At 38.0% G+C, this 26,996-nt stretch overlaps 1 protein-coding gene across 22 annotated transcripts in view; it reads left to right on the top strand.

The window, feature by feature from the left end:
* Atp11c (ATPase phospholipid transporting 11C) overlaps positions 1–26,996 on the top strand; it is a 184,638-nt gene that overhangs the window by 92,734 nt on the left and 64,908 nt on the right. For all 22 annotated transcript variants that reach the window (XM_087600219.1, XM_087600210.1, XM_087600216.1 and 19 more), the window contains 5 exons: positions 1,308–1,388; positions 4,791–4,898; positions 12,526–12,654; positions 23,724–23,827; positions 26,287–26,337. In XM_087600219.1, coding sequence (XP_087456345.1) covers positions 1,308–1,388; positions 4,791–4,898; positions 12,526–12,654; positions 23,724–23,827; positions 26,287–26,337 — 473 coding nt within the window. The remainder of the gene's footprint in view (positions 1–1,307; positions 1,389–4,790; positions 4,899–12,525; positions 12,655–23,723; positions 23,828–26,286; positions 26,338–26,996) is intronic.

Raw genomic sequence — 26,996 nt, 5'->3', positions numbered from 1 at the left:
GTAATTCAATTTATTAAACATTATACTTAATTAAATTCATTTGAACAAATATATAATGACTGCCTACTGTATATTGTGCACTAGTCCCCAAAACAAAATATGATCAAAATACTGTCTTCCTTTACACTTAAGGAAATTAACAAAGTTGTGAAAAGAGTCATATTTTCACTTAATTTAATGTAGTAGAAGCCATTAAAGATTCAGCAAACTACTAAAACTATTCCATGAAAGTAAAAATAATTTTTAACTCAAGAAGAGCTTAAAGGAGCTTCAAAAGTACAGGAAGAGGTTTCTGTGGCGGAGATGGCTATGCAAGTATTTCAGCGATAGAGAGGAGGTTGCATAAAGGCCATGTAAAAGCTATATGTATATTCTCATTTGTGTCAGGGTAGCCTGGCTGGGAGGTGGAGGTGCTAGTGTAATGTAAAGGCAGATTGTGACAAAAATCCCACCCCCAAATCTAGTTCTCCTTTCATATTTCTTGTTTTGGTGAAACAGCATTCACCCAAGCATGCTAACTACACACTTGCAAGGCATCTGCTATCCATAATTTTAGTTTTCTTCCTGAATATCTTCAGTACTTCTTTCGCTTGGATCAGGGCAGTACTCTCCCAAGTAGACTCCTGGCCTCCATCTTTACTCCTTTTCAGTCTGTCCTTCATAAAGCATTGAGAATAAATTTCCATGTTACCATTCCCTGTGTAAAATCTTCGAAGTTTCCCACTGTGGAATGAATAGTCAACAGCCAACAGCTTTCTCTGTATGGTTTGACTCATGTCTGCCTCTCCAGGATATCTCACACCACACTTTTTTGACACTATTTTTCTTTATTTCCTTGAACACCTGTCATTTTTCCTTCTAGAAGAGAAACTGTGTATATTGTTCATTGTACCTGGAGAAGTTCCTTTGAGCTAGTCCACTCCTAATTGCCCCATAGATCTTAGCATCTGTATGTTAGTTTTAATGTCTTTATTTTCCTTGTAAGCTTTTAGCTATGGGAAGGTAAGGGCTTCTTTCCATCTTGAACAGCCAAGATCTCTAGAGGCTGGATGGTAACAGGACAGGGGATTGCAGAATGCTTCTCAGATATTAGGTGGTAAATCAACGTGGACATTGCTGAAAATGGGATCATCTAAGCTGGGGTGAAAGCTAGTGCTGAAGTTTCTTAAACTAACTGTTATATAGATTTATTTTATTATAATTAAAATTAACTAGTGGGATGCATTTTATCTAAAATATTTGCAACATGTAAGTGCTAAGCATGAGTTAATAGCTAACTTTATTTTCAACTTAATTTCTCTACCTAGGTCACAGTAGACACACCAACCAGCCCAGTTACCAGTGGACTTCCACTTTTCTTCGTTATAACTGTTACAGCAATCAAGCAGGTAAATTTCTCACATAAACTATGCGTGTCCCTTAATGAAAGGTAGTTTAAATTTTCTTATAAATATTCTTTTTCATATTTATATACTATGAACAATACTTTTGATGGTTTTAATTTACATTTGGTTCCTGTTGAAAACCTATTAAATTAAGCTGATAATAACATCTTTATTCTTTTCCGCGCGTGTGTGTGTGTGTGTGTGTGTGTGTGTGTGTAATATAAGCATAATAGAAAAGACAGGTAGAAAGTTCAGCTCAGTAGAGAAACAGGAAGTGGGTTTTTACTGTTCATTATTTATTCTAATGTAATATGTCTTAAAATTCCCCACTCCGATGAATTTTAATTGTTACTGCCTATTGCACAGAACTTAAGAACACAAATACTTGGGGTAGAGAGGTGGCTCAGCTATTAAGAACAGTGACTGCTCTTCCCAGGGTTCAATTCTCAGCACTTACATGGTAGCTCAAAACTGTTTATAAGTCTAGTTCCAGAGGATCTGGCACTCTCACAGAGACCTATATGCAAGCAGATGGGTGGGTGGGTGGGTGGGTGGGTGGATGGGTGGGTGGGTAGGTGGATGGATGGAGAGAGAGAGAGAGAGAGAGAGAGAGAGAGAGAGAGAGAGAGAGAGGGAAATTGATTGATTGATTGATTGATTGATTTAGGTGAGCTGTCCTTGAGAGCAAGAATGCAGGAGAGTTGGCCCTCTACTTTTCTGTCATGAGGTGGCATGGCTTTAGGGGCGAGGCCTCTCCACCTCCCACCTCTGGTAGTCGGGAGAGCTGGCCCTGAGGCCATGAAAGTGAGAGCTTGTCGAAGGCTGCAGCATTTGGGAGAGTAGGCCCCAAACCCTGACTAGGCAGCACATTGGAGCTGGCTCTGGAGGAGTGCATGCCCGTGAGCCAGCTCCTGAGGGCATGGGAGCAGGAGAGCTCACCCTGACTCCTACAGGTGACAGCATTGGGTGCCCTATGTGGAGCAGTGCTGGAATGCTGCCCTAGTGGTGTGGATAACCGAGAGCTGGTGCACTGACCATCTCAGCTACCTCCCAGGGCCAGGTCCAAAGCACTGAGTTGGCCTACCCCTAAATCTATATCATCTACAAACATTTGAGATGTGTGAAAGGACCGGTACTGCTGATTCAAAGCCTCAGTAAATCCATGACACAGGGCAACCACAGGATAACCAAAAGGAATTCCAATGAGGATCCAATATTGATAGTTTCTCAGAAGGCAGAGATCTCGAAACAGACCAATGACTCATTGGAATGAACATTTGCAAGTAAAGACATGTAGACAGAGGGGACACATTGTAAGATACTACAGTTTTCACAATGAGATGTCTTCTATGCTTTGGTTTTTGGGGTGTATGTCAGGGGGTTGTGTTTATTTTGGGGAGAGGTTGTAAGGGCAAAGGATAGATATGAGGGTACAGGAAGAATACTGGAACTGGGGTACTTGATGTGAAACTCATAAGGAATAAATAAAAAATTTTAAAAGAACACAAATAACTTGAACTTATCACTATTACTGTTGAGCAGGGTGTTAGGTAGGGAAGACTCTCTCTTGTCAGAGTTGGTAAACTCCCACAGATTATGTTGTGATTGTCTTTGAAGTATTTTGAGTATTATGTGTGTTAATACCCTTAAAAATACCCAAGTAAAGTTAAAATTTTCAATAGAAAACCTTAAGTGAGGGGTGTGTTACTATTTATAGAGACAGACCATAGGATCTGCTTCTTTGCAAACACATTTTTAGGTTGTACCTCAAGACACTTGAAAATTGAAGGAATAAGATAACCTTTCCAAGAAACCCTTGGTCCTGTGAAGGCTCGTTTCCCCAGTATAGGAAAATGCCAGGGTGCTGAGGTGGGAGTGGGAGCATCTTCGTAGAATTAGGGGAAGAGAGGGAGCATGGGATGGGGGGGGAAGGGGATAACATTTGAAATGTAAATACATAAAATATCCAATGAAAATATCTGTTATAAATAAATAAGTAAATAAATAAATAATTTTTTAAAACATTACCTTTCTTTCTGGGGTTTTCTGATCCTTTCTCTTGCCTACTAGGAATTTTACAATATTTTATCATATATTTCATTGCTAAATAAAGACTTGGAATGTTCTTTCCCTTTGGTTAGAGAGAATATTTTCCTTACTATAATTAATTTTTAGTTCCAAGAATAGAATGGCTTTTAAAGGGCTTTACTGATTCATTTTACTCCCAATACTAGATAATATTATCTTTCCTTTCTTCTTCAGCATCAGGGAATGTACCCTATAAAATGCCTAGTATTATCATGAAGAGGGACAGTAAGAATGAGGAGAAAAAAAGGGAGAGGGAGAAAATGTGAGCAAGAGATGGTTTTCAAGCATATATTTGAAAAGGCACTACAATGAGGGGAAAAACATTGCATATAAAAAGGAGGTCATGTTCAAATGAACATCCTGTTTCCTTAGCTTTTTTAGCTTAAATCTATTCCACATGAAAAGCCCAAAGAAAAATGAATCATTAAATCTCTCTATGGTTATATTTTAATTCTAAAAACAAACACCAATTTCTATTTCCTTTAATCAAGTTAGTGGAGAATGTTAATTGTTTTATCTGTAATATGTAAATTATCTGGCAAAACATTTTCAAATTTTCCTACATTCTGCATGAGAAGAATTACATTTCTAAGTGATTGGATTTATCAGAAAATAAAAAGTCAGAACATTTATTTTTTCAAATTAAAAGAAAGAGCTGGGGGTTGGGGATTTAGCTCAGTGGTAGAGCGCTTGCCTAGCAAGTGCAAGGCCCTGGGTTTGGTCCTCAGCTCCAGAAAAAAAAAAGCAAAAGAAAAAGAAAGAGCTGCTGGAGAGATGACTCAGTGGCTAATAGCATTGACTGGTCTTGTAAAGGACCTCGTTCTATTCCCTGCACCCACATGGTGGCTCACAACCATCTGTAAATCCAGTTCCAGGAGATTGGACACTCTTTTCTTACCTCCCCAGGCACTGCACCAATATGGTCTACAGGTATTCATGAAGGCAAAATACCAATGCATTAAATAAAAATGAATAAACTTTTAAGAAAGTAGACATAATTATAATGTTAATGTTTAATAATAATATAATATTTAATTTTTCATATACATATATATATATGACGAAACAGGCATTCATTAGAGCACTGCATGCATAAATTGTAGATTTTCACAATGAAGAATGTTAAGGCTCCGATGCCTGTGTTATCTGTAATATATACCTGAAGAATTAAGGAACTTTATAATATAAACTATTTGCCTAGGAAATATGTTTACAAAGTATGCCTTAAATTTTCTAATAATATGTGCATCATTGTATCTGTAGCAATTCTGTGTTGAAATTAACAATATAAAGTTATAATTAATTTTATCATTACAGGGATATGAAGATTGGCTTAGACACAGAGCTGATAATGAAGTTAACAAAAGTACTGTTTATATTATTGAAAATGCAAAACGAGTAAGAAAAGAAAGCGAAAAAATCAAGGTACTACTTTACAAGTTCACCCTTTTTTAGAACTATTCTTCCAGTTGCAGGGATGTCGGGGGTGGGTGTGTGGGGGACTGTCTGTGTGTGTGTGTGTGATGGCATATGTGTAGTTCAGAAGACAACTTTCTGGAGTCAGTTTTCTTCTTCTGACATGAATTCTGTGGTACAGAATCAAGACATCTTGCTGGCCCCCGGCCTCAGGATAATTGCAGTAAGTCCTGCATAGTAAAAATGTACACTTAAAAGTATACAAATTAGCGTGGTAGTGGCTCATGCCTTTAATCCCAGCACATGGGAGGCAAGGGAATTTTTGTGAGTTTGGTCTATAAAAGGAGTTCTAGGATATCCAGAGCTTCACAGAGAAATCCTGTGTCAACTCTGCCCCTCCACAAAAGAAAGGAGTTATACAAATCAGTATCATTTATTTACGTTTGCAATGTTATATAGCCACCAGAAAAGAAAACGACATACTCATTGTACATTTCTTCAACCCAAACCCTATGAACATGAACCTTTCATTCTCAATGAACTTACAGTTTTAATATTTTACATGAACTTAAAAATACAGTGCACAAATTGTTTTTGTCATCTTTCAGAATATTTTAAAAATATTTGTGTTATAGTATGTCTCAATAATTCATTCCTTTTGATGGGTAGGTTATAATATATTCTATATGTCTACCACTTTTTTATTTACTAGGTAATGTTTCATTTTTTCATTTTATGTTTATGGAATGTTTGTTTACTTTTTATTGGATATTTATTATTTACATTTCAAATGTTATCCCCTTTCCCGGTTTCCAGTCTCTAAATCCCCTATCCCATCCCCTCTACCCCTTCTTCTATGAGGGTGTACTCCCACCCACCCCTTCCCACCTCCCTGCCCTAACATTCCCCTACGCTGGGGAGGGCTGGTCCAGCCTTCACAGTGGGCTTCTCCTTCCATTAATGCCCAACAAGGCCATCCTTTGCTACATATGCAGCTGGAGCCATGGGTCTGTCCAGGTGAACTCTTTGGATGGTGGTTTAGTCCCTGGGAGCTCTGGTTGGTTGGTATTGTTATTCTTATGGGGTTAGAAGCCACTTCAGCTCCTTCAGTCCTTTCTCTAACTCCTTCAATGGGGACCCTGTTCTTAGTTCAATGGTTGGCTGCTAGCATTCACTTCTGTATTTGTCATGCTTTGGCAGAGTCTCTCAGGAGACAGCTATATCAGACTCCTGTCAGCATGCACTTCTTGGCATCAGCAATAGTGTCTGGGTTTGGTGGCTGTATATATATGGGCTGTATCTCCAGGTGGGGCAGTCTCTGGCCTTTCCTTCAGTCTCTGCTTCAAACTTTGTCTCCGTATCTCCTCCTTTTTTTTTTTTTTTTTTTTTTTTTTTTGGAGCTGGGGACCGAACCCAGGCCTTGTGCTCGCTAGGCAAGCGCTCTACCGCTGAGCTAAATCCCCAACCCCTCCTCCTATGAATATTTTTATTCCCCCCTTCTAAGAAGAACTGAAACGTTTGCACTTTGGTTATCCTTCCTCTTGGGCTTCATGTGGTCTGTGGATTATATCTTGGATAATCCGAGATTTTGGGCTAATATCCACTTATCAATGAGTGCATTCCATGTGTGTTTTTCTGTGATTGGGTTACCTCACTCACCATGATATTTTCCAGTTCCATCCATTTGCCTATGAATTTCATAAAGTCATTGTTTTTGATAGCTGAGTAGTACTCCTTTGTGTAGATGTACCACATTTTCTGTATTCATTCCTCTGTTGAGGGACATCTGGATTATTTCCAGCTTCTGGCTTTTATAAATAAGGCTGCTATGAGCATAATGGAGCTTGTGTCCTTATTATATGTTGGAGTATCTTTTCGGTATATGCCCAGGAGTGGTAAAGCTGGGTCCTCAGGTAGTACTATGTCCAATTTTCTGAGGAACCACCAGACTGATTTCCAGAGTGGTTGTACCAGCTTACAGTTCAACAATGGAGGAGTGTTCCTCTTTCTCCACATCCTTGCCAGCATCTGCTGTCACCTGAGTTTTTGATCTTAGCCTTTCTATTGTTTTGATTTGCATTTCCCTGATGACTAAAGATGTTGAACAATTCTTTAGGTGCTTTTCAGCCATTTGATACTCCTCGGTTGAGAAATGTCTGTTTAGCTCTGTACCCTATTTATTAATTGGATTATTTGATTCTCTGGATTCTAACCTCTTGAGTTCTTTGTATATATTCGATATTAGCCCTCTATCAGGTATATGATTGGTAAAGATCTTTTCCCGATCTGTAGGTTGCTGTTTTGCCCTAATGACAGTGTCATTTGCTTACAGAAACTTTTCAGTCTTTGAGGCCCCATTCATCAATTGTTGCTATTAGAGCTTGAGCCACTGTATTCTGTACCAATGGATTCAAGGTTCTTTCCAACTTTCTCTTCTCTCATATGTAGTCTATCTGATTTTATGTTGAAGTCCTTGATACACTTGAACTTGAATTTTGTATAGAGTGATAAATATGGTTCTATTTTCATCTTTCTACATGTAGACACCCAGTTTGACCAGCATTGCTTGTTGAAGATACTTTTTTTTTTCATTGTATTCTTTTTGGCTTCTTTATTAAAAATCAAGTGTACATAGTTGTATGGATTTATTTCTGAGTATTTGATTTGATTTTCCTGATAAGTATGTTTGTTTCTTTAAGAATACCATACAGTTTTTATCACTATTGCTCTATACAGTTTGAGGTCAAGGATGGTGATTCCACCAGAGCTTCTTTTATTTTTCATGATTGTTTTGACTTTCTTGGTTTTTTGTTTTTCCAAATGAAGTGGAGAATTGCTTTTTCAAGGTCTTTAAAAAAAATTGTGTTAGCATTTTGATAGCATTGAATCTGTAGATTGCTTTTGGTAAGATGGCCATTTTCACTATGCTAATGCTACCTATCAATGAGCATGGATAAAATTTTTTTCTGATATCTTCTTCAATTTCTTTCTTCAAAAACTTGATGTTAACTTGTTGATGTTCTTGTCATACAGATCTTTCACTTGCTTGATTAGAGTTACAACAAGATGTTTTATTTATATTATTCGTGGCTATTGTATAGGCTTTTGTTTCCCTAATTTCTTTCTTGGTTTATTTATCATTTGTGTAAAGGAGGGCTACTGATTTCTTAGAGTTAATTTTGTATCCAGCCACATCGCTGAAGGTGCTTCTCAGCTGGTAGCGTTTTGTGAGTCACGTATGCATACTATCATATCATCTGGAAATACCAATGCTTTGACTTGTTCCTTTTCACTGTGTATTCTCTTGATCTCCTTTTATTGTCTTATTGCTCTAGCTAGAACTTCAAGTATTGCACTGAATAGATATGAGAGAGCGGACAGCCCAGTCTTTTTTCTGATTTTAGTGGAATTGATTTGTAGTGTTTTCCATTTAATTTGATGTTGGCTAGTGGCTTGCCTTACATCGTTTTTATTATGTTTAGGTATATGCCTTGAATCCTTGATCTGTCCAAGAATTTTAACATGAAGGAGTGTTGGGTTTTGTCAAAGGTTTTTTCAGTATCTAGTGAAATTATGATTTTTTTCTTTCAGTTTGTTTATATATTAGATTATGTTAATGGATTTTCCTTTCTTGAACCATGCTTGCATCCCTGGGATGAAGCCTCCTACTTGATCATGGTGAATGATGTTTTTGATGTTTTCTTGGATTTTGTTTGTGAGAATTGTACTGAGTGATTTTGCAGTAAGGTTCATAAGCTAAATTGGTCTGCGACTCTGTTGAGTCTTTGTATGGTTTAAGTATCAGGGTGACTATGGCCTTATAGAACGAATTAGGTCGCATCCCTTCTGTTTCTATTTCATGAAATAGTTTGAGGAGTATTGGTATTAGCTCTTCTGTGAAGGTCTGGTAGAATTCTGCCCTAAAGCAATCTGGCCCTAGGGCTTGCTGGTTTTTTGTTTTTGTTTTTTCTTGGAGAGATTTTTAACTACTGCTTATATTTCATTGGGAATTATAGTAGTGTTTAATTAATTTACCTGCTCTTGATTTAACATTGTTAAGTGGTATCTATGTAGAAATTTATCCATTATCCTAATATTTTTTCCACGTTTTTTTTTTTTTTTGGGAGTGTAAGCTTTTGTAGTAAGATCTGATGGTTTTTTTTTAATTTCCTTCATTTTTATTGTTGTGTCTTTCTTTTCATTTCTGATTTTGTTAATTTGGATACTATATGCCTTTTTGCTAGTTTGGCTAACAGCTTTTCAATTTTGTTTGTTTTTCTCAGAGAAATAGCTCTTGGTTTGGTTGATTCTTTGTATTTCTTTTTCTTTGTTTCTAACTGGTTGATTTCAGTCCTGATTTTATTTCCTGCATTCTACTCCTCTTTGGTATGCTTGCTTCTTTTTTTCTACAGCTTTTTGATGTATGTTTAAACTGCTGGAATGAGAACTTTCTAATTTCTTCATGGAGGCACTCTTGAGGCTTACTTTGTGCCTGATTATGTAGTCAGTTTTAGAGAAGGATCCATGAGGTGCTGAGAAGAAGGTGTATTTTTTTTTCTTTGTAGGTGAAAGGTTCGGCTGATAACTGTTGGACCCATTTGACTCATAAAATCTGTTCGTTTTTTGTTTGTTTGTTTGTTTGTTTGTTTCTGTTTATTTTCTGTTTGGATGACCTATTCATTGGTCAGAATGGGGTGTTGAAGTCCTCCTTATTATTGTGTGTAATTCAGTATGTTATTTGTGGGTACCCTTGCATTTGGGGCCTTGATGTTCATAATTGACACTTCCTAGATGGAACTTTCCTATGGTGAGTATAAAGTTTCCTTCCCCGTGTCTTTTGATAACTTTTAATTGAGAGTCTATTTTATTGCATATTAGAATGCCTACTCCAGCTTGCTTCTTGCATTTCTTTGCTTGGAAACTCTTTTTTTTACCACTTAACTCTGATGTAGTATCTATCTTTGTTTCTGAGCCATGTTTCTCATATGTAGCAGAATGATAGATTCTGTTTTCCCCTCTTTTCTGTTAGGCTGTGTCTTTTTATTGGTGAATTGAATCAGTTGATGTTGATAGATATTAATGACCAATGATTATTAGCTCCTGTTACTTTTGTTGTTGAATGTGGCGCTCTCTCTCTCTCTCTCTCTCTCTCTCTCTCTCTCTGTGTGTGTGTGTGTGTGTGTGTGTGTGTGTGTGTGTGTGTGTGTGTATGTGTGTGTGTGTGTGTGTGTGTGTGTGTGTGTGTCTTCTTTTGGTTTTGCTGTGAGATGATTTATTTCTTGTATTATCCTGGGTGCAGTTACCCTCCTTGTGTTGGAGGTTTCCTTGTTGTATCCTCTGTTGGACTGGATTAGTAAAAAGATATTGTTTAAATTTCATTTTGTCATGGAATATTTTGGCCTCTCCATCTATGGTGATTGAGAGTTTTCCTGGGTTTAATAGCCTGGATTGGAATCTGTGTTCTCTTAGGGTCTTCAAGACATCTGCCCAGGATCTTCTGGCTTTTAGAGTCTGTGTTTAGAAATCAGGTGTATGGCTGGAGAGATGGCTCAGTGGTTAAGAGCACCCAACTGCTCTTCCAGAGGTCCTGCGTTCAATTCCCAGCAACCACATGGTGGTTCACAACCATCTGTAAAGGGATCTGATGCCCTCTTCTGGTGTGTCTGAAGACAGCTACAGTGTACTTATATATAATAAATGAATAAATCAAAAAAAAAAAAGAAATCAGGTGTAATTCTGGTAGGTCCTGTTATATGTTACTTGGTCTTTTTCCCTTGCAGCTTTTCATATGTTCTTCATTTAGTGTTTCACTTATTATGTGGTGGGAAGGATTTTTTTCTGGTCTAATCTATTTAGTTTTCTGTAGGCTTCTTGCATGTTTATAGGGATCTCTTTCTTCAGTTTAGAAAAGGTTTCTATGATTTTGTAAAAAGATTGTTTTCTGGCACTTTGAAGTGGGAATCTTCACCCTCTTCTACTCTTACCAGTCTTAGGTTTGGTCGTTTCATAGTGTCCCATATTTCCTTGATGTTTTAAGTTAGGAACTTCTTACATTTGACTTTTTCTTTGACCAGTGTGTCGATTTCTTCTATGGTATCTTCTCCATCTGAGATTTTCTCTTCCATCTCTTATATTCTATTAGAGATTCTTATGTCTGTAGTTCCTGTTCTCTTCCCTAGGCTTTTCATCTCCTGATTGCCTCCATTTGTGTTTTCTTTATTGCTTCTATTTCCATTTTTAGGTGTTGGACTGTTTTATAAATTTCCTTCACCTGTTTGATTTCATTTTCCTCATTTTCTTTAAGGTATTTATTTGTTTCCTCTTTAAGCGCTTTTATCTGGTTGATTGTGTTTTACTGTATTTTTGAAGAGACTTATTTATATCCTCTTTAAAGGCCTTTGTCCTCTTCATAAGATGAGATTGAAGGTCAGTCTTGTTCTGCTGTGTTACACTCCATGGATTTTTACAGCAGGAGAGCTGGGTTCTCATGGTGCCATGTTACACTAGCTTTTTGCTAGTCGGTTGTTTCTAGTATTAGTTTTCCCGGCAGTCCTTGGGAATAGTAAGCCTCAGGAACTAGTTGTCCCAAATAGCTTAGGGCCTTTGGAGAGGCAAGAGAGCTGTGGTCTGGAGAAAGGCATGCTGATCCTCTATTGCAGGTTCAGGTATGGGCCAGATGGAAGATGGAACTCTGATAGAGCCAGGCAGAGGTCAAGTCTGCCCAACTTGTGTTCTTGGTGGGTGGTGGGGCAGTTTGGGTGTGGGAGTCTCACCTGTGTATCCTGGGTTAGAGCAAGCCTCACTGAAGGCAGACAGAGCTCTAGGATGGGGAGGGAAGCGGAGTGCTGATCTAACATTACAGGTGAAGGTGTGGGACCAAAGGAATATGGAGCTCCAAAAGGGCAGGCACATTACTTAATGTTTTCTGGTATCATTTCAGACATACATCTTCTGCATTCATTGTAATCATCTAAGACATTCTACTAAGGTCATATTGTTTAGTCACAAAGCTGAGACATAAACCCCGACTTTTTTCTCTGCCTGATTAAATTGTTCAAGGTTTCTTCTCCCAAGGTTTTCCTCCTGTTGGCTTTAGGATTCTTGCTGATATAAGTGATTGTTATTCTATATACAGTGAGTCTTCTAAACAGATGAATTCTTGGAAAGCAGACATATGCAAAAGTTCCCCACCCCCATATTTTCTTACCTATACACTATAGAAGGAACCTAGTAATCACAGCTGCAGACAAAATAATGCTGAAATATATGTGGTTCAAAGTGAAAATATGAGGGTTCTGGCCATGAAGTTCCTAACTTGAAACCTAAATGTTTTCTTGTTTTATTCTTGAAATTGAAATGGTAATTGTTTTATTATATGTCAGTGCCAGAAATATCAGAGAACACAGAACATGCGGATGTCAGAATATTTGTTACATAAAAGCATACTAAGGCCTTATGAACTTAAAGAAGATTCTGAATACTTAATAATTGTTTCATCTCTTTGCATGTAGTCTAGGATGCTTATATATGCTCAAAGCCTCAAATCTATAAATGTCTATTAGTAAAATTTTACCTTAAATACTAGGTATACTAAATGTTTTGCTTAGAGTTTAAAATATTTATTTTACTATTTTAGGTTGGTGATGTAGTAGAAGTACAGGCAGATGAAACCTTTCCCTGTGATCTTATTCTTCTGTCATCCTGCACAACTGATGGAACCTGTTATGTCACTACAGCCAGTCTTGATGGCGAATCCAATTGCAAGGTAATGGAGACTAAATCTGTTGAGCAGTTTATGTTCAGAATGGTTAATGAGACAGTACTGTTTCCTAATGCTCCTTACTCCTTTAACTCATTTCATGTAAGGTTTGTATTTGTAGACAGCAATTATGAAATTATCTTAGCTTCTAAGTAAATGCCCAATTGGGAGAAGAGGGCTGTGTTGTGGGGGGCCTGGAGGAACATCCATTACCTACACAGGAACCGTCACAATTTTTGTAGCACCATTTAAATTTAATAGTGATATAATTCAATTAACATTTTAGGCTTTTTTTAATGTTTTTGTTGTTGTACTTAGGACTGAACTTTTGGCTCACACATGCACAGTAGAAATATCACTGAGGTACATCTAGACCTTTATCATTGAGCATACTTGTACTAAAACTACATAAGTACCAAAATGGCTTCAAGTATTACAAGTTTTTAATTGGTGTACTTTTATTTTTAAAAGATTGTACATTTTTTTAAAAGATTGAGTCTGGGTCTGGAGAAATAGCTCCATAGTTAAGGGCAATAACTGGACCCAGGATCCCGGCCCGCAGCAGCTCTCTGCTCCCAGACCCGGTGAGAGAGAGACCCAACCGCCTGGTCAGGTGGGCACTCCTGAGGCTGCAGAGCAGAAGAGACCACCAACACTGCTCACCCCTGCCCACATCCCTGGCCCAAGAGGAAACTGTATAAGGCCTCTGGGCTCCCGTGGGGGAGGGCCCAGGAGAGGCAGGACACCTGCCTGAGACACCCCCGGAACCTGAAAGAAACAGACCGGATAAACAGTTCTCTGCACCCAAATCCCGTGGGAGGGAGAGCTAAACCTTCAGAGAGGCAGACAAGCCTGGGAAACCAGAAGAGACTGCTCCCTGCACACACATCTCGGACGCCAGAGGAAAAAGCCAAAGACCATCTGGAACCCTGGTGCACTGAAGCTCCCGGAAGGGGCGGCACAGGTCTTCCTGGTTGCTGCCGCTGCAGAGAGCCCTTGGGCAGCACACCGCGAGCGAACTTGAGCCTCGGGACCACAGGTAAGACCAACTTGTCTGCTGCAAGAAAGCTGCCTGGTGAACTCAAGACACAGGCCCACAGGAACAGCTGAAGACCTGTAGAGAGGAAAAACTACACGCCCGAAAGCAGAACACTCTGTCCCCATAACTGACTGAAAGAGAGGAAAACAGGTCTACAGCACTCCTGACACACAGGCTTATAGGACAGTCTAGCCACTGTCAGAAATAGCAGAACAAAGTAACACTAGAGATAATCTGATGGCGAGAGGCAAGCGCAGGAACCCAAGCAACAGAAACCAAGACTACATGCCATCATCGGAGCCCAATTCTCCCACCAAAACAAACATGGAATATCCAAACACACCAGAAAAGCAAGATCTAGTTTCAAAATCATATTTGATCATGATGCTGGAGGACTTCAAGAAAGACATGAACACACTTAGGGAAACACAGGAAAACATTAATAAACAAGTAGAAGCCTACAGAGAGGAATCGCAAAAATCCCTGAAAGAATTCCAGGAAAACACAATCAAACAGTTGAAGGAATTAAAAATGGAAATAGAAGCAATCAAGAAAGAACACATGGAAACAACCCTGGATATAGAAAACCAAAAGAAGAGACAAGGAGCTGTAGATACAAGCTTCACCAACAGAATACAAGAGATGGAAGAGAGAATCTCAGGAGCAGAAGATTCCATAGAAATCATTGACTCAACTGTCAAAGATAATGTAAAGCGGAAAAAGCTACTGGTCCAAAACATACAGGAAATCCAGGACTCAATGAGAAGATCAAACCTAAGGATAATAGGTATAGAAGAGAGTGAAGACTCCCAGCTCAAAGGACCAGTAAATGTCTTCAACAAAATCATAGAAGAAAACTTCCCTAACCTAAAAAAAGAGATACCCATAGACATACAAGAAGCCTACAGAACTCCAAATAGATTGGACCAGAAAAGAAACACCTCCCGTCACATAATTGTCAAAACACCAAACACACAAAATAAAGAAAGAATATTAAAAGCAGTAAGGGAAAAAGGTCAAGTAACATATAAAGGGAGACCTATCAGAATCACACCAGACTTCTCGCCAGAAACTATGAAGGCCAGAAGATCCTGGACTGATGTCATACAGACCCTAAGAGAACACAAATGCCAGCCCAGGTTACTGTATCCAGCAAAACTCTCAATTAACATTGATGGAGAAACCAAGATATTCCATGACAAAACCAAATTTACACAATATCTTTCTACAAATCCAGCACTACAAAGGATAATAAATGGTAAAGCCCAACATAAGGAGGCAAGCTATACCCTAGAAGAAGCAAGAAACTAATCGTCTTGGCAACAAAACAAAGAGAATGAAAGCACACAAACATAACCTCACATCCAAATATGAATATAATGGGAAGCAATAATCACTATTCCTTAATATCTCTCAATATCAATGGCCTCAACTCCCCAATAAAAAGACATAGATTAACAAACTGGATACGCAACGAGGACCCTGCATTCTGCTGCCTACAGGAAACACACCTCAGAGACAAAGACAGACACTACCTCAGAGTGAAAGGCTGGAAAACAACTTTCCAAGCAAATGGTCAGAAGAAGCAAGCTGGAGTAGCCATTCTAATATCAAATAAAATCAATTTCCAACTAAAAGTCATCAAAAAAGATAAGGAAGGACACTTCATATTCATCAAAGGAAAAATCCACCAAGATGAACTCTCAATCCTAAATATCTGTGCCCCAAATACAAGGGCACCTACATACGTAAAAGAAACCTTACTAAAGCTCAAAACACACATTGCACCTCACACAATAATAGTGGGAGATCTCAACACCCCACTCTGATCAATGGACAGATCATGGAAACAGAAATTAAACAGTGATGTCTACAGACTAAGAGAAGTCATGAGCCAAATGGACTTAACGGACATTTATAGAAAATTCTATCCTAACGCAAAAGGATATACCTTCTTCTCAGCTCCTCATGGTACTTTCTCCAAAATTGACCATATAATTGGTCAAAAAACGGGCCTCAACAGGGACAGAAAGATAGAAATAATCCCATGCGTGCTATCGGACCACCACGGCCTAAAACTGGTCTTCAATAACAATAAGGGAAGAATGCCCACATATACGTGGAAATTGAACAATGCTCTACTCAATGATAACCTGGTCAAGGAGGAAATAAAGAAAGAAATTAAAAACTTTTTAGAATTTAATGAAAATAAAGATACAACATACCCAAACTTATGGAACACAAGGAAAGCTGTGCTAAGAGGAAAACTCATAGCGCTGAGTGCCTGCAGAAAGAAACAGGAAAGAGCATATGTCAGCAGCTTGACAGCACACCTAAAGGCTCTAGAACAAAAAGAAGCAAATACACCCAGGAGGAGTAGAAGGCAGGAAATAATCAAACTCAGAGCTGAAATTAACCAAGTAGAAACAAAAAGGACCATAGAAAGAATCAACAGAAGCAAAAGTTGGTTCTTTGAGAAAATCAACAAGATAGATATACCCTTAGCCAGAATAATGAGAGCATACAGAGAGTCTGTCCAAATTAACAAAATCAGAAATGAAAAGGGAGACATAACTACAGATTCAGAGGAAATTCAAAAAATCATCAGATCTTACTATAAAAACCTATATTCAACAAAATTTGAAAATCTTCAGGAAATGGACAATTTCCTAGACAGATACCAGGTATCGAAGTTAAATCAGGAACAGATAAACCAGTTAAACAACCCCATAACTCCTAAGGAAATAGAAGCAGTCATTAAAGGTCTCCCAACCAAAAAGAGCCCAGGTCCAGACGGGTTTAGTGCAGAATTCTATCAAACCTTCATAGAAGACCTCATACCAATATTATCCAAACTATTCCACAAAATTGAAACACATGGAGCACTACCGAATTCCTTCTACGAAGCCACAATTACTCTTATACCTAAACCACACAAAGACACAACAAAGAAAGAGAACTTCAGACCAATTTCCCTTATGAATATCGACGCAAAAATACTCAATAAAATTCTGGCAAACCGAATTCAAGAGCACATCAAAACAATCATCCACCATGATCAAGTAGGCTTCATCCCAGGCATGCAGGGATGGTTTAATATACGGAAAACCATCAACGTGATCCATTATATAAACAAACTGAAAGAACAGAACCACATGATCATTTCATTAGATGCTGAGAAAGCAGTTGACAAAATTCAACACCCCTTCATGATAAAAGTCCTGGAAAGAATAGGAATTCAAGGCCCATACCTAAACATAGTAAAAGCCATATACAGCAAACCAGTTGCTAACATTAAACTAAATGGAGAGAAACTTGAAGCAATCCCACTAAAAACAGGGACTAGACAAGGCTGCCCACTCTCTCCCTACTTATTCAATATAGTTCTTGAAGTTCTACCCAGAGCAATCAGACAACAAAAGGAGATCAAAGGGATACAGATCGGAAAAGAAGAGGTCAAAATATCACTATTTGCAGATGACATGATAGTATATTTAAGTGATCCCAAAAGTTCCACCAGAGAACTACTAAAGCTGATAAACAACTTCAGCAAAGTGGCTGGGTATAAAATTAACTCAAATAAATCAGTTGCCTTCCTCTATACAAAAGAGAAACAAGCCGAGAAAGAAATTAGGGAAACGACACCCTTCATAATAGACCCAAATAATATAAAGTACCTCGGTGTGACTTTAAGCAAGCAAGTAAAAGATCTGTACAATAAGAACTTCAAGACACTGAGGAAAGAAATTGAAGAAGACCTCAGAAGATGGAAAGATCTCCCATGCTCATGGATTGGCAGGATTAATATAGTAAAAATGGCCATTTTACCAAAAGCAATCTACAGATTCAATGCAATCCCCATCAAAATACCAATCCAATTCTTCAAAGAGTTAGACAGAACAATTTGCAAATTCATCTGGAATAACAAAAAACCCAGGATAGCTAAAGCTATCCTCAACAATCAAAGGACTTCAGCGGGAATCACTATCCCTGAACTCAAGCAGTATTACAGAGCAATAGTGATAAAAACTGCATGGTATTGGTACAGAGACAGACAGATAGACCAATGGAATAGAATTGAAGACCCAGAAATGAACCCACACACCTATGGTCACTTGATTTTTGACAAAGGAGCCAAAACCATCCAATGGAAAAAAGATAGCATTTTCAGCAAATGGTGCTGGTTCAACTGGAGAGCAACATGTAGAAGAATGCAGATCGATCCATGCTTATCACCCTGTACAAAGCTTAAGTCCAAGTGGATCAAGGACCTCCACATCAAACCAGACACACTCAAACTAATAGAAGAAAAACTAGGGAAACATCTGGAACACATGGGCACTGGAAAAAATTTCCTGAACAAATCACCATTGGCTTATGCTCTAAGATCAAGAATCGACAAATAGGATCTCATAAAACTGCAAAGCTTCTGTAAGGCAAAGGACACTGTGGTTAGGACAAAACGGCAACCAACAGATTGGGAAAAGATCTTTACCAATCCTACAACAGATAGAGGCCTTATATCCAAAATATACAAAGAACTCAAGAAGTTAGACCGCAGGGAAACAAATAACCCTATTAAAAAATGGGGTTCAGAGCTAAACAAAGAATTCACAGCTGAGGAATGCCGAATGGCTGAGAAACACCTAAAGAAATGTTCAACATCTTTAGTCATAAGGGAAATGCAAATCAAAACAACCCTGAGATTTCACCTCACACCAGTGCGATTGGCTAAGATCAAAAACTCAGGTGACAGCAGATGCTGGCGAGGATGTGGAGAAAGAGGAACACTCCTCCATTGTTGGTGGGATTGCAGACTGGTAAAACCATTCTGGAAATCAGTCTGGAGGTTCCTCAGAAAATTGGACATTGAACTGCCTGAGGATCCAGCTATACCTCTCTTGGGCATATACCCAAAAGATGCCTCAACATATAAAAGAGACACGTGCTCCACTATGTTCATCGCAGCCTTATTTATAATAGCCAGAAAATGGAAAGAACCCAGATGCCCTTCAACAGAGGAATGGATACAGAAAATGTGGTACATCTACACAATGGAATATTACTCAGCTATCAAAAACAATGACTTTATGAAATTCGTAGGCAAATGGTTGGAACTGGAAAATATCATCCTGAGTGAGGTAACCCAATCACAGAAAGACATACATGGTATGCACTCATTGATAAGTGGCTATTAGCCCAAATGCTTGATTTACCCTAGATCCCTAGAACAAACGAAACTCAAGACGGATGATCAAAATGTGAATGCTTCACTCCTTCTTTAAATGAGGAAAAAGAATACCCTTGGCAGGGAAGGGAGAGGCAAAGATTAAAACAGAGACTTAAGGAACACCCATTCAGAGCCTGCCCCACATGTGGCCCATACATATACAGCCACCCAATTAGACAAGATGGATGAAGCAAAGAAGTGCAGACCGACAGGAGCCGGATGTAGATCGCTCCTGAGAGACACAGCCAGAATACAGCAAATACAGAGGCGAATGCCAGCAGCAAACCACTGAACTGAGAATAGGTACTCTATTGAAGGAATCAGAGAAAGAACTGGAAGAGCTTGAAGGGGCTCGAGACCCCAAAAGTACAACAATGCCAAGCAACCAGAGATTCCAGGGACTAAGCCACTACCTAAAGACTATACATGGACTGACCCTGGACTCTGACCCCATAGGTAGCAATGAATATCCTAGTAAGAGCACCAGTGGAAGGGGAAGCCCTGGGTCCTGCTAAGACTGAACCCCCAGTGAACTAGTCTATGGGGGGAGGGCGGCAATGGGGGGAGGGTTGGGAGGGGAACACCCATAAGGAAGGGGAGGGGGGAGGGGGATGTTTGCCCGGAGACCGGGAAAGGGAATAACACTCGAAATGTATATAAGAAATAGTCAAGTTAATAAAAAAAAAAAAAAGAGCAATAACTGTTCTTCTAGAGGACCCAGATTCAATTCCTAGAAAGTACATAGTAGCTCAAACCATTTGTAATTCCAGTTCCAGGAGATCCAATTCTTGTTCGGCAATAGGAACACAAGTGGTGCACAGAAATATACATAGCCCAAATGTCCATTCACATAAAATGAGAGTGGGGGGGGGGGAGAATATGGAAAGAAGGAAGGAAGCAAGGAAGAAAGGAAGAAGGAAAGAAAAGCTTTACTTGTTACTGTTTACTGGTTCTGTGTTTCAGACACAGGGCACCAAATTGCTGGTGTCTCAACTGGTCAAAAACTGAATTACATTTTAGGGATTATCAGGATATAATACAGAAATCTACCTAAAAATTCTCTACCTTCGAAAATACTGTATAGAGAAAGAAATTTTCAGTGTTTTTATTCATGAAATGGTAATAAATAAGAGAATTTAAAGTCAGTCAGTAGTTTTAAATTTAAATCAAGAAGTTCTCTAGTGTCCCTAAACACTATGTCTCCAGCTTTCCCTTGTACATAAATGCTATATTATTTGAATCTGCACTAAATTTTTTCACTTGTGTGTGTGTCTTTTTATTGCATACTTCATGTATTTACGTTTCAAATGTTATCCCCTTTCCATCCTCTTCCATGCCCCCTTCCCTTCTCCCACTCCCAGCTCAACACCCTGCATTCCCCTACACTAGGGAAATGAGCATTCACAGGACCAATGGTTTCTTTTTATTGATGCCAGACAATGCCAGTCTCTGCTAATATGCTGCTCGAGCCATGGTTCCTTCCATGTGTACTCATTGGATGGTGGTTTAGTCCCTGGGGGCTCTGGGGTGTCTGGTTTGTTGATATTTTTGTTGTTCCTATGGGGATGCAAACCCCTTCAGCTCCTTTGGTCCTTTCTCTAACTCCTCCGTTGGGGTCCCCATGCTCAGTCTGATGGTTAGCTGCAAGCATTCTCACCTGTATCAGTAGGGCTCTGGCAGAGTCTCTCAGGAGACACCGGTATCAGGATCCTCTCAGCAAGCACTTCTTGGCATCAGCAATAGTGACTGGGTTTGGTGGCTGCAGATGGGATGGATCCCCAAGTGGAGCAGTCTCTGGATGACCTTTCCTTCAGACCTTGCTCCAATCTTTGTCCCTGTATTTTCTCCTGTGAGTATTTTTGTTCCCTCTTCTAAGAAGGACTGAAGCATCCACACTTTGGTGGTGTGCATGAGATTTATGTGGTCTGTGAATTTTATCTTGACTATTGTGAGCTTTGGGGCTAATATCCACTAATCTAATGGTGTGCTGTGAGAGCATACCATGTGTGATCTTTTGTGACTGGGTTACCTCACTCAGGGTGATATTTTCTAGTTCCATCCACTTGCCTAATAATTTCATGTACTCATTGTTCTTAATAGCTGAATAATTCTCCATTGTGTAGATGTACCACATTTTCTGTATCCATTCCTCTGTTGAAGGGCATCTGGGTTCTTTCCAGCTTCTGGCTATTATAAAGAAGGCTGCTATGAACATAATGGAGCACGTGTCTTTGTTATATGTTGGAGCATCTTTTGGGTATATACCCAGGAGTCATAAAGGTGGTTCCTCAGGTAGTACAATGTCCAATTTTCTGGGGAACTGCCAGACTGATTTCCAGAGTGGTTGTACCAGCTTACAGTTCAACAATGGAGGAGTGTTCCTCTTTGTCCACATCCTTGCATCTGCTGTCACCTGAGTTTTGCTCTTAGCCATTCTGACTGGTGTGAGGTGGAATCTCAGGGTTATTTTGATTTGCATTTCCCTGATGACTAAAGATGTTGAACATTTCTTTAGGTGCTTCTCAGCCATTTGATATTCCTCAGTTGAGAATTCTTTGTTTAGCTCTGTGCCCTATTTATTAATCGGTTATTTGATTCTCTGGCGTTTAACTTCTTGAGTTCTTTGTATATATTGAATAATAGCCTTCTATCAGGTGTAGGATTGGTAAAGATCTTTTCCCAATCTGTTGTTTGCTGTGTTGTCCTATTATTGACAGTACCCTTTTCATTACAGAAGCTAAGACACTCTTTTCTTGCTTCTATCTAAAGCATACACATGTTGAACATTTTCAAAATCATTACTTAAATTATGTAAAAAACATCTGTTTGTGTAATGGAACCATTAATGATTTCTTCAAATCTTCATGTGAATTTGAATTAATTATATACATGCTACAAGTGTAATACTCTCAAGCGTCAGTGTCAAGGAACGTTTTAATTGCTTTCCTTTTCCCTATGAAATGCTTTTGAGGCAAGGATGCCTTTCTGGTCGTTTATAGTATAAGAATAGTATTCAACAGAGAAACTAACTGAATGGATTTAACAGATATCTACAGAACATTTCCTTCTAAAACAAAAGAAAATATCAAATATCTTCTTAGCACCTCATGGTACCTGCTCCAGAATTGACCACAATCAGTCACAACACGGGCCTCAACAGATATAAGAAGATTGAAATGATCCCATGCATCCTATCAGCTTGCAAAGGACTAAGGCTGGTCTTTAATAACAACAAAAACAACAGAAAGTCTCATACAAATAGAAGCTGGCCAATGTTCTATTCAATGATAACCTGGTCAGGGAAGAAATAAAGAAGGAAATTAAAGACTTTTTAGTATTTAATGAAAATGAAGGCACAGTATACCCAAACTTATAGGACACAGTAAAAGAACTGCTAAGAGCAAAACTCATAGCTCTGAGTGGCTCCAAAAAGAAACAGGAGAGAGCATATGTCAGCAGTTTGACAGCATACTTGTAAGCTCTAGAACACAAAGAAGCAAATACACCTAAGAGGAGTAGACAGTAGGAAATAATCAAACTCAGAGCTGAAATCAACAAAGGAGAAAAAAAAGAACTATACAAAGAGTCAACAAAACCAGGATCTGGTTCCTTGAGAAAATAAACAAGCTAGACAAATCCTTAGGCAGACTAACCAGAGGGCACAGGGAGAGTATCCAAGTTAACAAAATCAGGAATGAAAAGGGAGACAAAACAGAAACTGAGGAAATTCAAAAAACCATTAGATCCTACTACAAAAACCTATATTCAACAAAAGTGGAAAATCTGGATAAAATGTACAATTTTCTACACAGATGCTAGGTACCAAAGTTAAATCAGGATCAGATAAACCATCTAAACAGTCTCTATCTTCTAAATAATAAAAGCAGTCATTAAATATCTCCTAACCAAAGAAAACCCAGGACCAGATGGGTTTAATGCAGAATTCTATCAGACCTTCATAGAAGACCTAATACCAGTACTGTTCAAACTAGTCCACAAAATAGAAACAGAAGAAACACTACCCAATTCCTTCTATGAAACCACAATTAATGCTTATATCTAAACCACACAAAGACCCAACAAAGAAAGAGAACTTCAGACCAATTTCCCTTATGAATATCAACATAAATATACTCAATAAAATTCTTGGAAGCTGAATCCAAGAACACATCAAAATGATCATCCATCATGATCAAGTAGGCTTCATCCCAGAGATGCAGGCATGGTTCAATATATGGAAATCCATCAACATAATCCACTATATACACAAACTCAATGAAAAAAAAACACATGATCATCTTATTAGATGCTGAGAAAGCATTTGATAAAATTCAACACTCCTTCAGGTTAAAAATCTTGGAAAGATCAGAATTTTAATGCCTATACCTAAAGATAGTAAAAGCAATATACGGCAAACCAGTAGCCAACATCAAAGTAAATGGAGAGAAACTTGAAGCAATCCCAATAAAATCAGGGACTAGACAAGGCTTCCCACTCTCTTCCTACTTATTCAATATAGTACTCGAAGTCGTAGCCAGAGAAATCACACAATGAAAGGAGGTCAAAGGGATACAAATTGGAAAGGAAGAAGTCAAAATAGTATACTTGAGTGATTCCAGAAGTTCCACCAGAGAACTCCTAAACCTGACAAACACCTTCAGCAAAGCAGCTGGGTGTAAAATTAACTCAAATAAATCAGTAGCCTTCCTCTACTCAAAGGATAAACAAGCTGCTTCTGGAATCAGTTGTTTATACAGGTATAAAAAAGAAATACTTTATATTTGATTATCTTCTGCTTTCTTATAGACACATTATGCAGTGCGAGATACCATTGAATTGTGTACAGCCGAATCCATTGATAATCTCCGAGCAGCCATTGAATGTGAGCAGCCGCAACCTGACCTCTACAAGTAAGAAGATCTTGCTTCACCTTACTGCTGTCTGTTGTCTCTGCTTCTTGTTTTCCTATAAAGAAATACCCACTGCTTACTTACCAGCTTGCTCTTATGTATGTTTTTATGAGCTGTTCTTCCTCCATGTAAGGGAGACGAATCAAATTAGCCTTGCTCACTACCAGCCTAAGATAAACCATTATGGGCCCAAACATCTAATGGGTTTTTTTTTTTGTTTTGTTTTCTTTTAGTTACTTGGATCAGTCTTTTAGATGGTTACTACAAGCTTCATTTATTGAACTAATAGAGTATCTAGAGTTAATTAAAACAAAAATAAACCTTTCGCATTGTAGCCAACATGAACAAAGAAAATAGGTCCAGTTATTAGGCAGGCCATCCACTCTTGTTCACGAGTATGATGAAGTGAAGATTGCAAGTAGGCTATCTGTTGTTCACCATAAACTTAAGTTCAGAGACCAGTAACATGGTATGCTTTCTTCTGGCTCTTGGATGTAGGTTTCTGATAAACATTCATTGTGGTTTGTCACAAACTTTGCCATTGAAATCTAGGAGTCATTAGTTTGATTAGGGTATGGTACTGCTGAGGATATAGTATCAGTTTTTTATTAGTTTCATTTTATATCACTGTTGCACATAATATTTGCTATATAAACAACCCATAATTTTAATTCATGTTGGAACACCAAGTGGCTGGAATTTGTTTTCTCTAATATGGAGCAGAAGAGAAAATTACTGTCTTATGAGAATGTTGGCTCCCCTTTCAATCTTTGTTTCCTCTTTTTCTTTTTTCTGTTCACCTTGGCACTAAGAGCTAGAGCCACAGCTGGGCAGTGGTGGTGCATGCCTTAATTTCAGTACTTGAGAGGCAGAGGCAAGCAAATCTCTGTGAGTCTGAACCCAGCCTGGTCTACAGAGTGAATTCCAGGACAGCCAGAGCTGTTACACAGAGAAACCCTGTCTCAAACCAAAACCAAACAAAACATTTCTTCATCTTTAAGAAATTCAGTAAGCAAAGGATATCAATTAATAAAGCTAAGCTAATAGTACAGTAATAGAGATATATGTAAAGTTCATGAAATCACAGGAAAAGGGTAGCTTATTCTACATGAGAATATATGTATTTTTCACATGCATATATATACTTGCATATTTATAAGAGAAATTCACAGATTTTTAATGCCTTAAATATGAAAGAGAATTTAGTGTAGGTAAATTGTGACTTCAGAATGTATTTCTAACATTCTAATAGCAATTATTTTACTGTATTTATCAATTCACTTATCACTATATTTATCAATTGCCTTATCATACGTCAAAGAATGTGACCGTTTAGTTTATTATAGTTTCAATATCTGTGCAGTAGAGTATTTCACTGTTAATATAGAATGAGTGAATAGATCTTCATACTTTATATATAAAACTATTTAAACTGAGGCATTACTGAGATAACTCAGTGGTTAAGAGCTTACATAACACATGCATTAATAACTACACCTTACCACCTATAACTTGGATCTAATGCTTCTGATTTCTTTGGGCACTTGCATTTACATGCACAAACACACAAAGAGATAGATGTATTTCATATAATTAAAACTAAATACCTTCTTAAAATAGAGCATTCAGGTTTGTAGAGATGTGGTTATGAATCAGGAAGAAGTTGCTTGGATCAAATAAGATCAAAAAACAGGACATTGTATGAAATTACCAAAGACCAAAAATATTTTGAAAATCAAAATGTTTTAAAAGTATTTAAGCCATATAGTATATTATAGTAATAAAAATCTTTTATATAAAGGAAACACTAATGTAAATTACAAAGTATTATAGTCTCATTAAGGAGGGGTTAGGCCTTTTTGTCCTACTTCGCAGAAATGTAGGCTATCTTATATCCAGCCATATCAAGTGCGTGTATCAGATCAGTTGTCAGATACAAGCTCAACATTTTCATGGAGTTGTTTGTAAGTCTCAAAAGTTCAACCTGGGACCAGCCATACCAGTATCACTTAAGAATCTGACACAGAAATTTAAGGATAGGACCCAGAAATCTGTGGTTTAGTAAAAGCTTCCTATCACTCTCTGTCATTCTTTAAAAAAAAAACACTTTAAATACTTGTTTTGAAAATTATAGTACCAAAACCATTCTTCTTCACATGAATTTAAAATATAAGCCACGTTAATTATAGAAAAGTATCATATAAGGTATTGTGTTTATGTATAGCCAAGTAGAATTTTAGTTAATTTAAAATATATACTTTTAAATTTGTAATATTATTTTAAAGGTTACATTTAAATTTTATGTAATTCATAATTTTGACTTTTTTCAGAAGCTTAGAATTTTCATTGAATTTTCAATTTATTCAGAATTTTTTTCATTATTTGTAATTTGATGAATTTCCAATTGTGGTATTTGGATTTTGTACTTGCTATTATGTTGTTTTGTTTTGTTTTAACAGGTTTGTTGGGCGAATCAGTATCTATAGTAATAGTATTGAGGCTGTTGCCAGGTTAGTTTGTTATTCCTTTTATCTATCCTTTTGAAAGGAGGGATATTCTCTTTCAAATGCACTAAAATAGTCAAATGCCATTCCTTAAATACAGTAAAAGAATATAGCTAAGTAACCTTCTGGTTAATTAGGGTTGTGGTGGTAGAGTTCCTCTGTGTTGGGTAGATTATTATTGAAAGAAATACATAGGCTTTCCATAAAAACAGAGCTCCATGGGACCAGCCAAATGTTCCAGCAAATAAAGACACTTCCTGCAAATGCCTAGCCTCCCAATTCAATCCCCAGAGCACACTTTAAAGATGAAAGGAAAGAATAAAAAGTTGTCCTCTGACTGCTGCACATACACACTCTGTGGCAAAGTGCATCCACACAAATGGAATGATTATATACATAAGTTTTAATTTAAAAATAAATTTATAAAAGAGCAGAGTTCTGTACCTGTTAGACTGCTTTCCCAAACCTGTTCTAGACATTGCATATATTTTCCTTGGTTGTATAATGTATAACAAGAGTGAAAAAAAGCTGGAAGAATAGTGGTTTATGGGAGAGCAAGTAAGGCTCTAGACAATGAGGAAAGTGCTAGAAGAATTTCTTGGGACTAAGTAAAATATGAAGTTTATCATTTATCAAGCAATGTATACCAACAGGATGCTTTCTTT

The sequence above is a fragment of the Rattus norvegicus genome, chromosome X (genome assembly GCF_021556685.1).
Source record: "Rattus norvegicus strain SHRSP/BbbUtx chromosome X, alternate assembly SHRSP_T2T, whole genome shotgun sequence".
NCBI lineage: Eukaryota > Metazoa > Chordata > Mammalia > Rodentia > Muridae > Rattus > Rattus norvegicus.
This window is presented reverse-complemented; position numbering and strand designations above follow the sequence as displayed.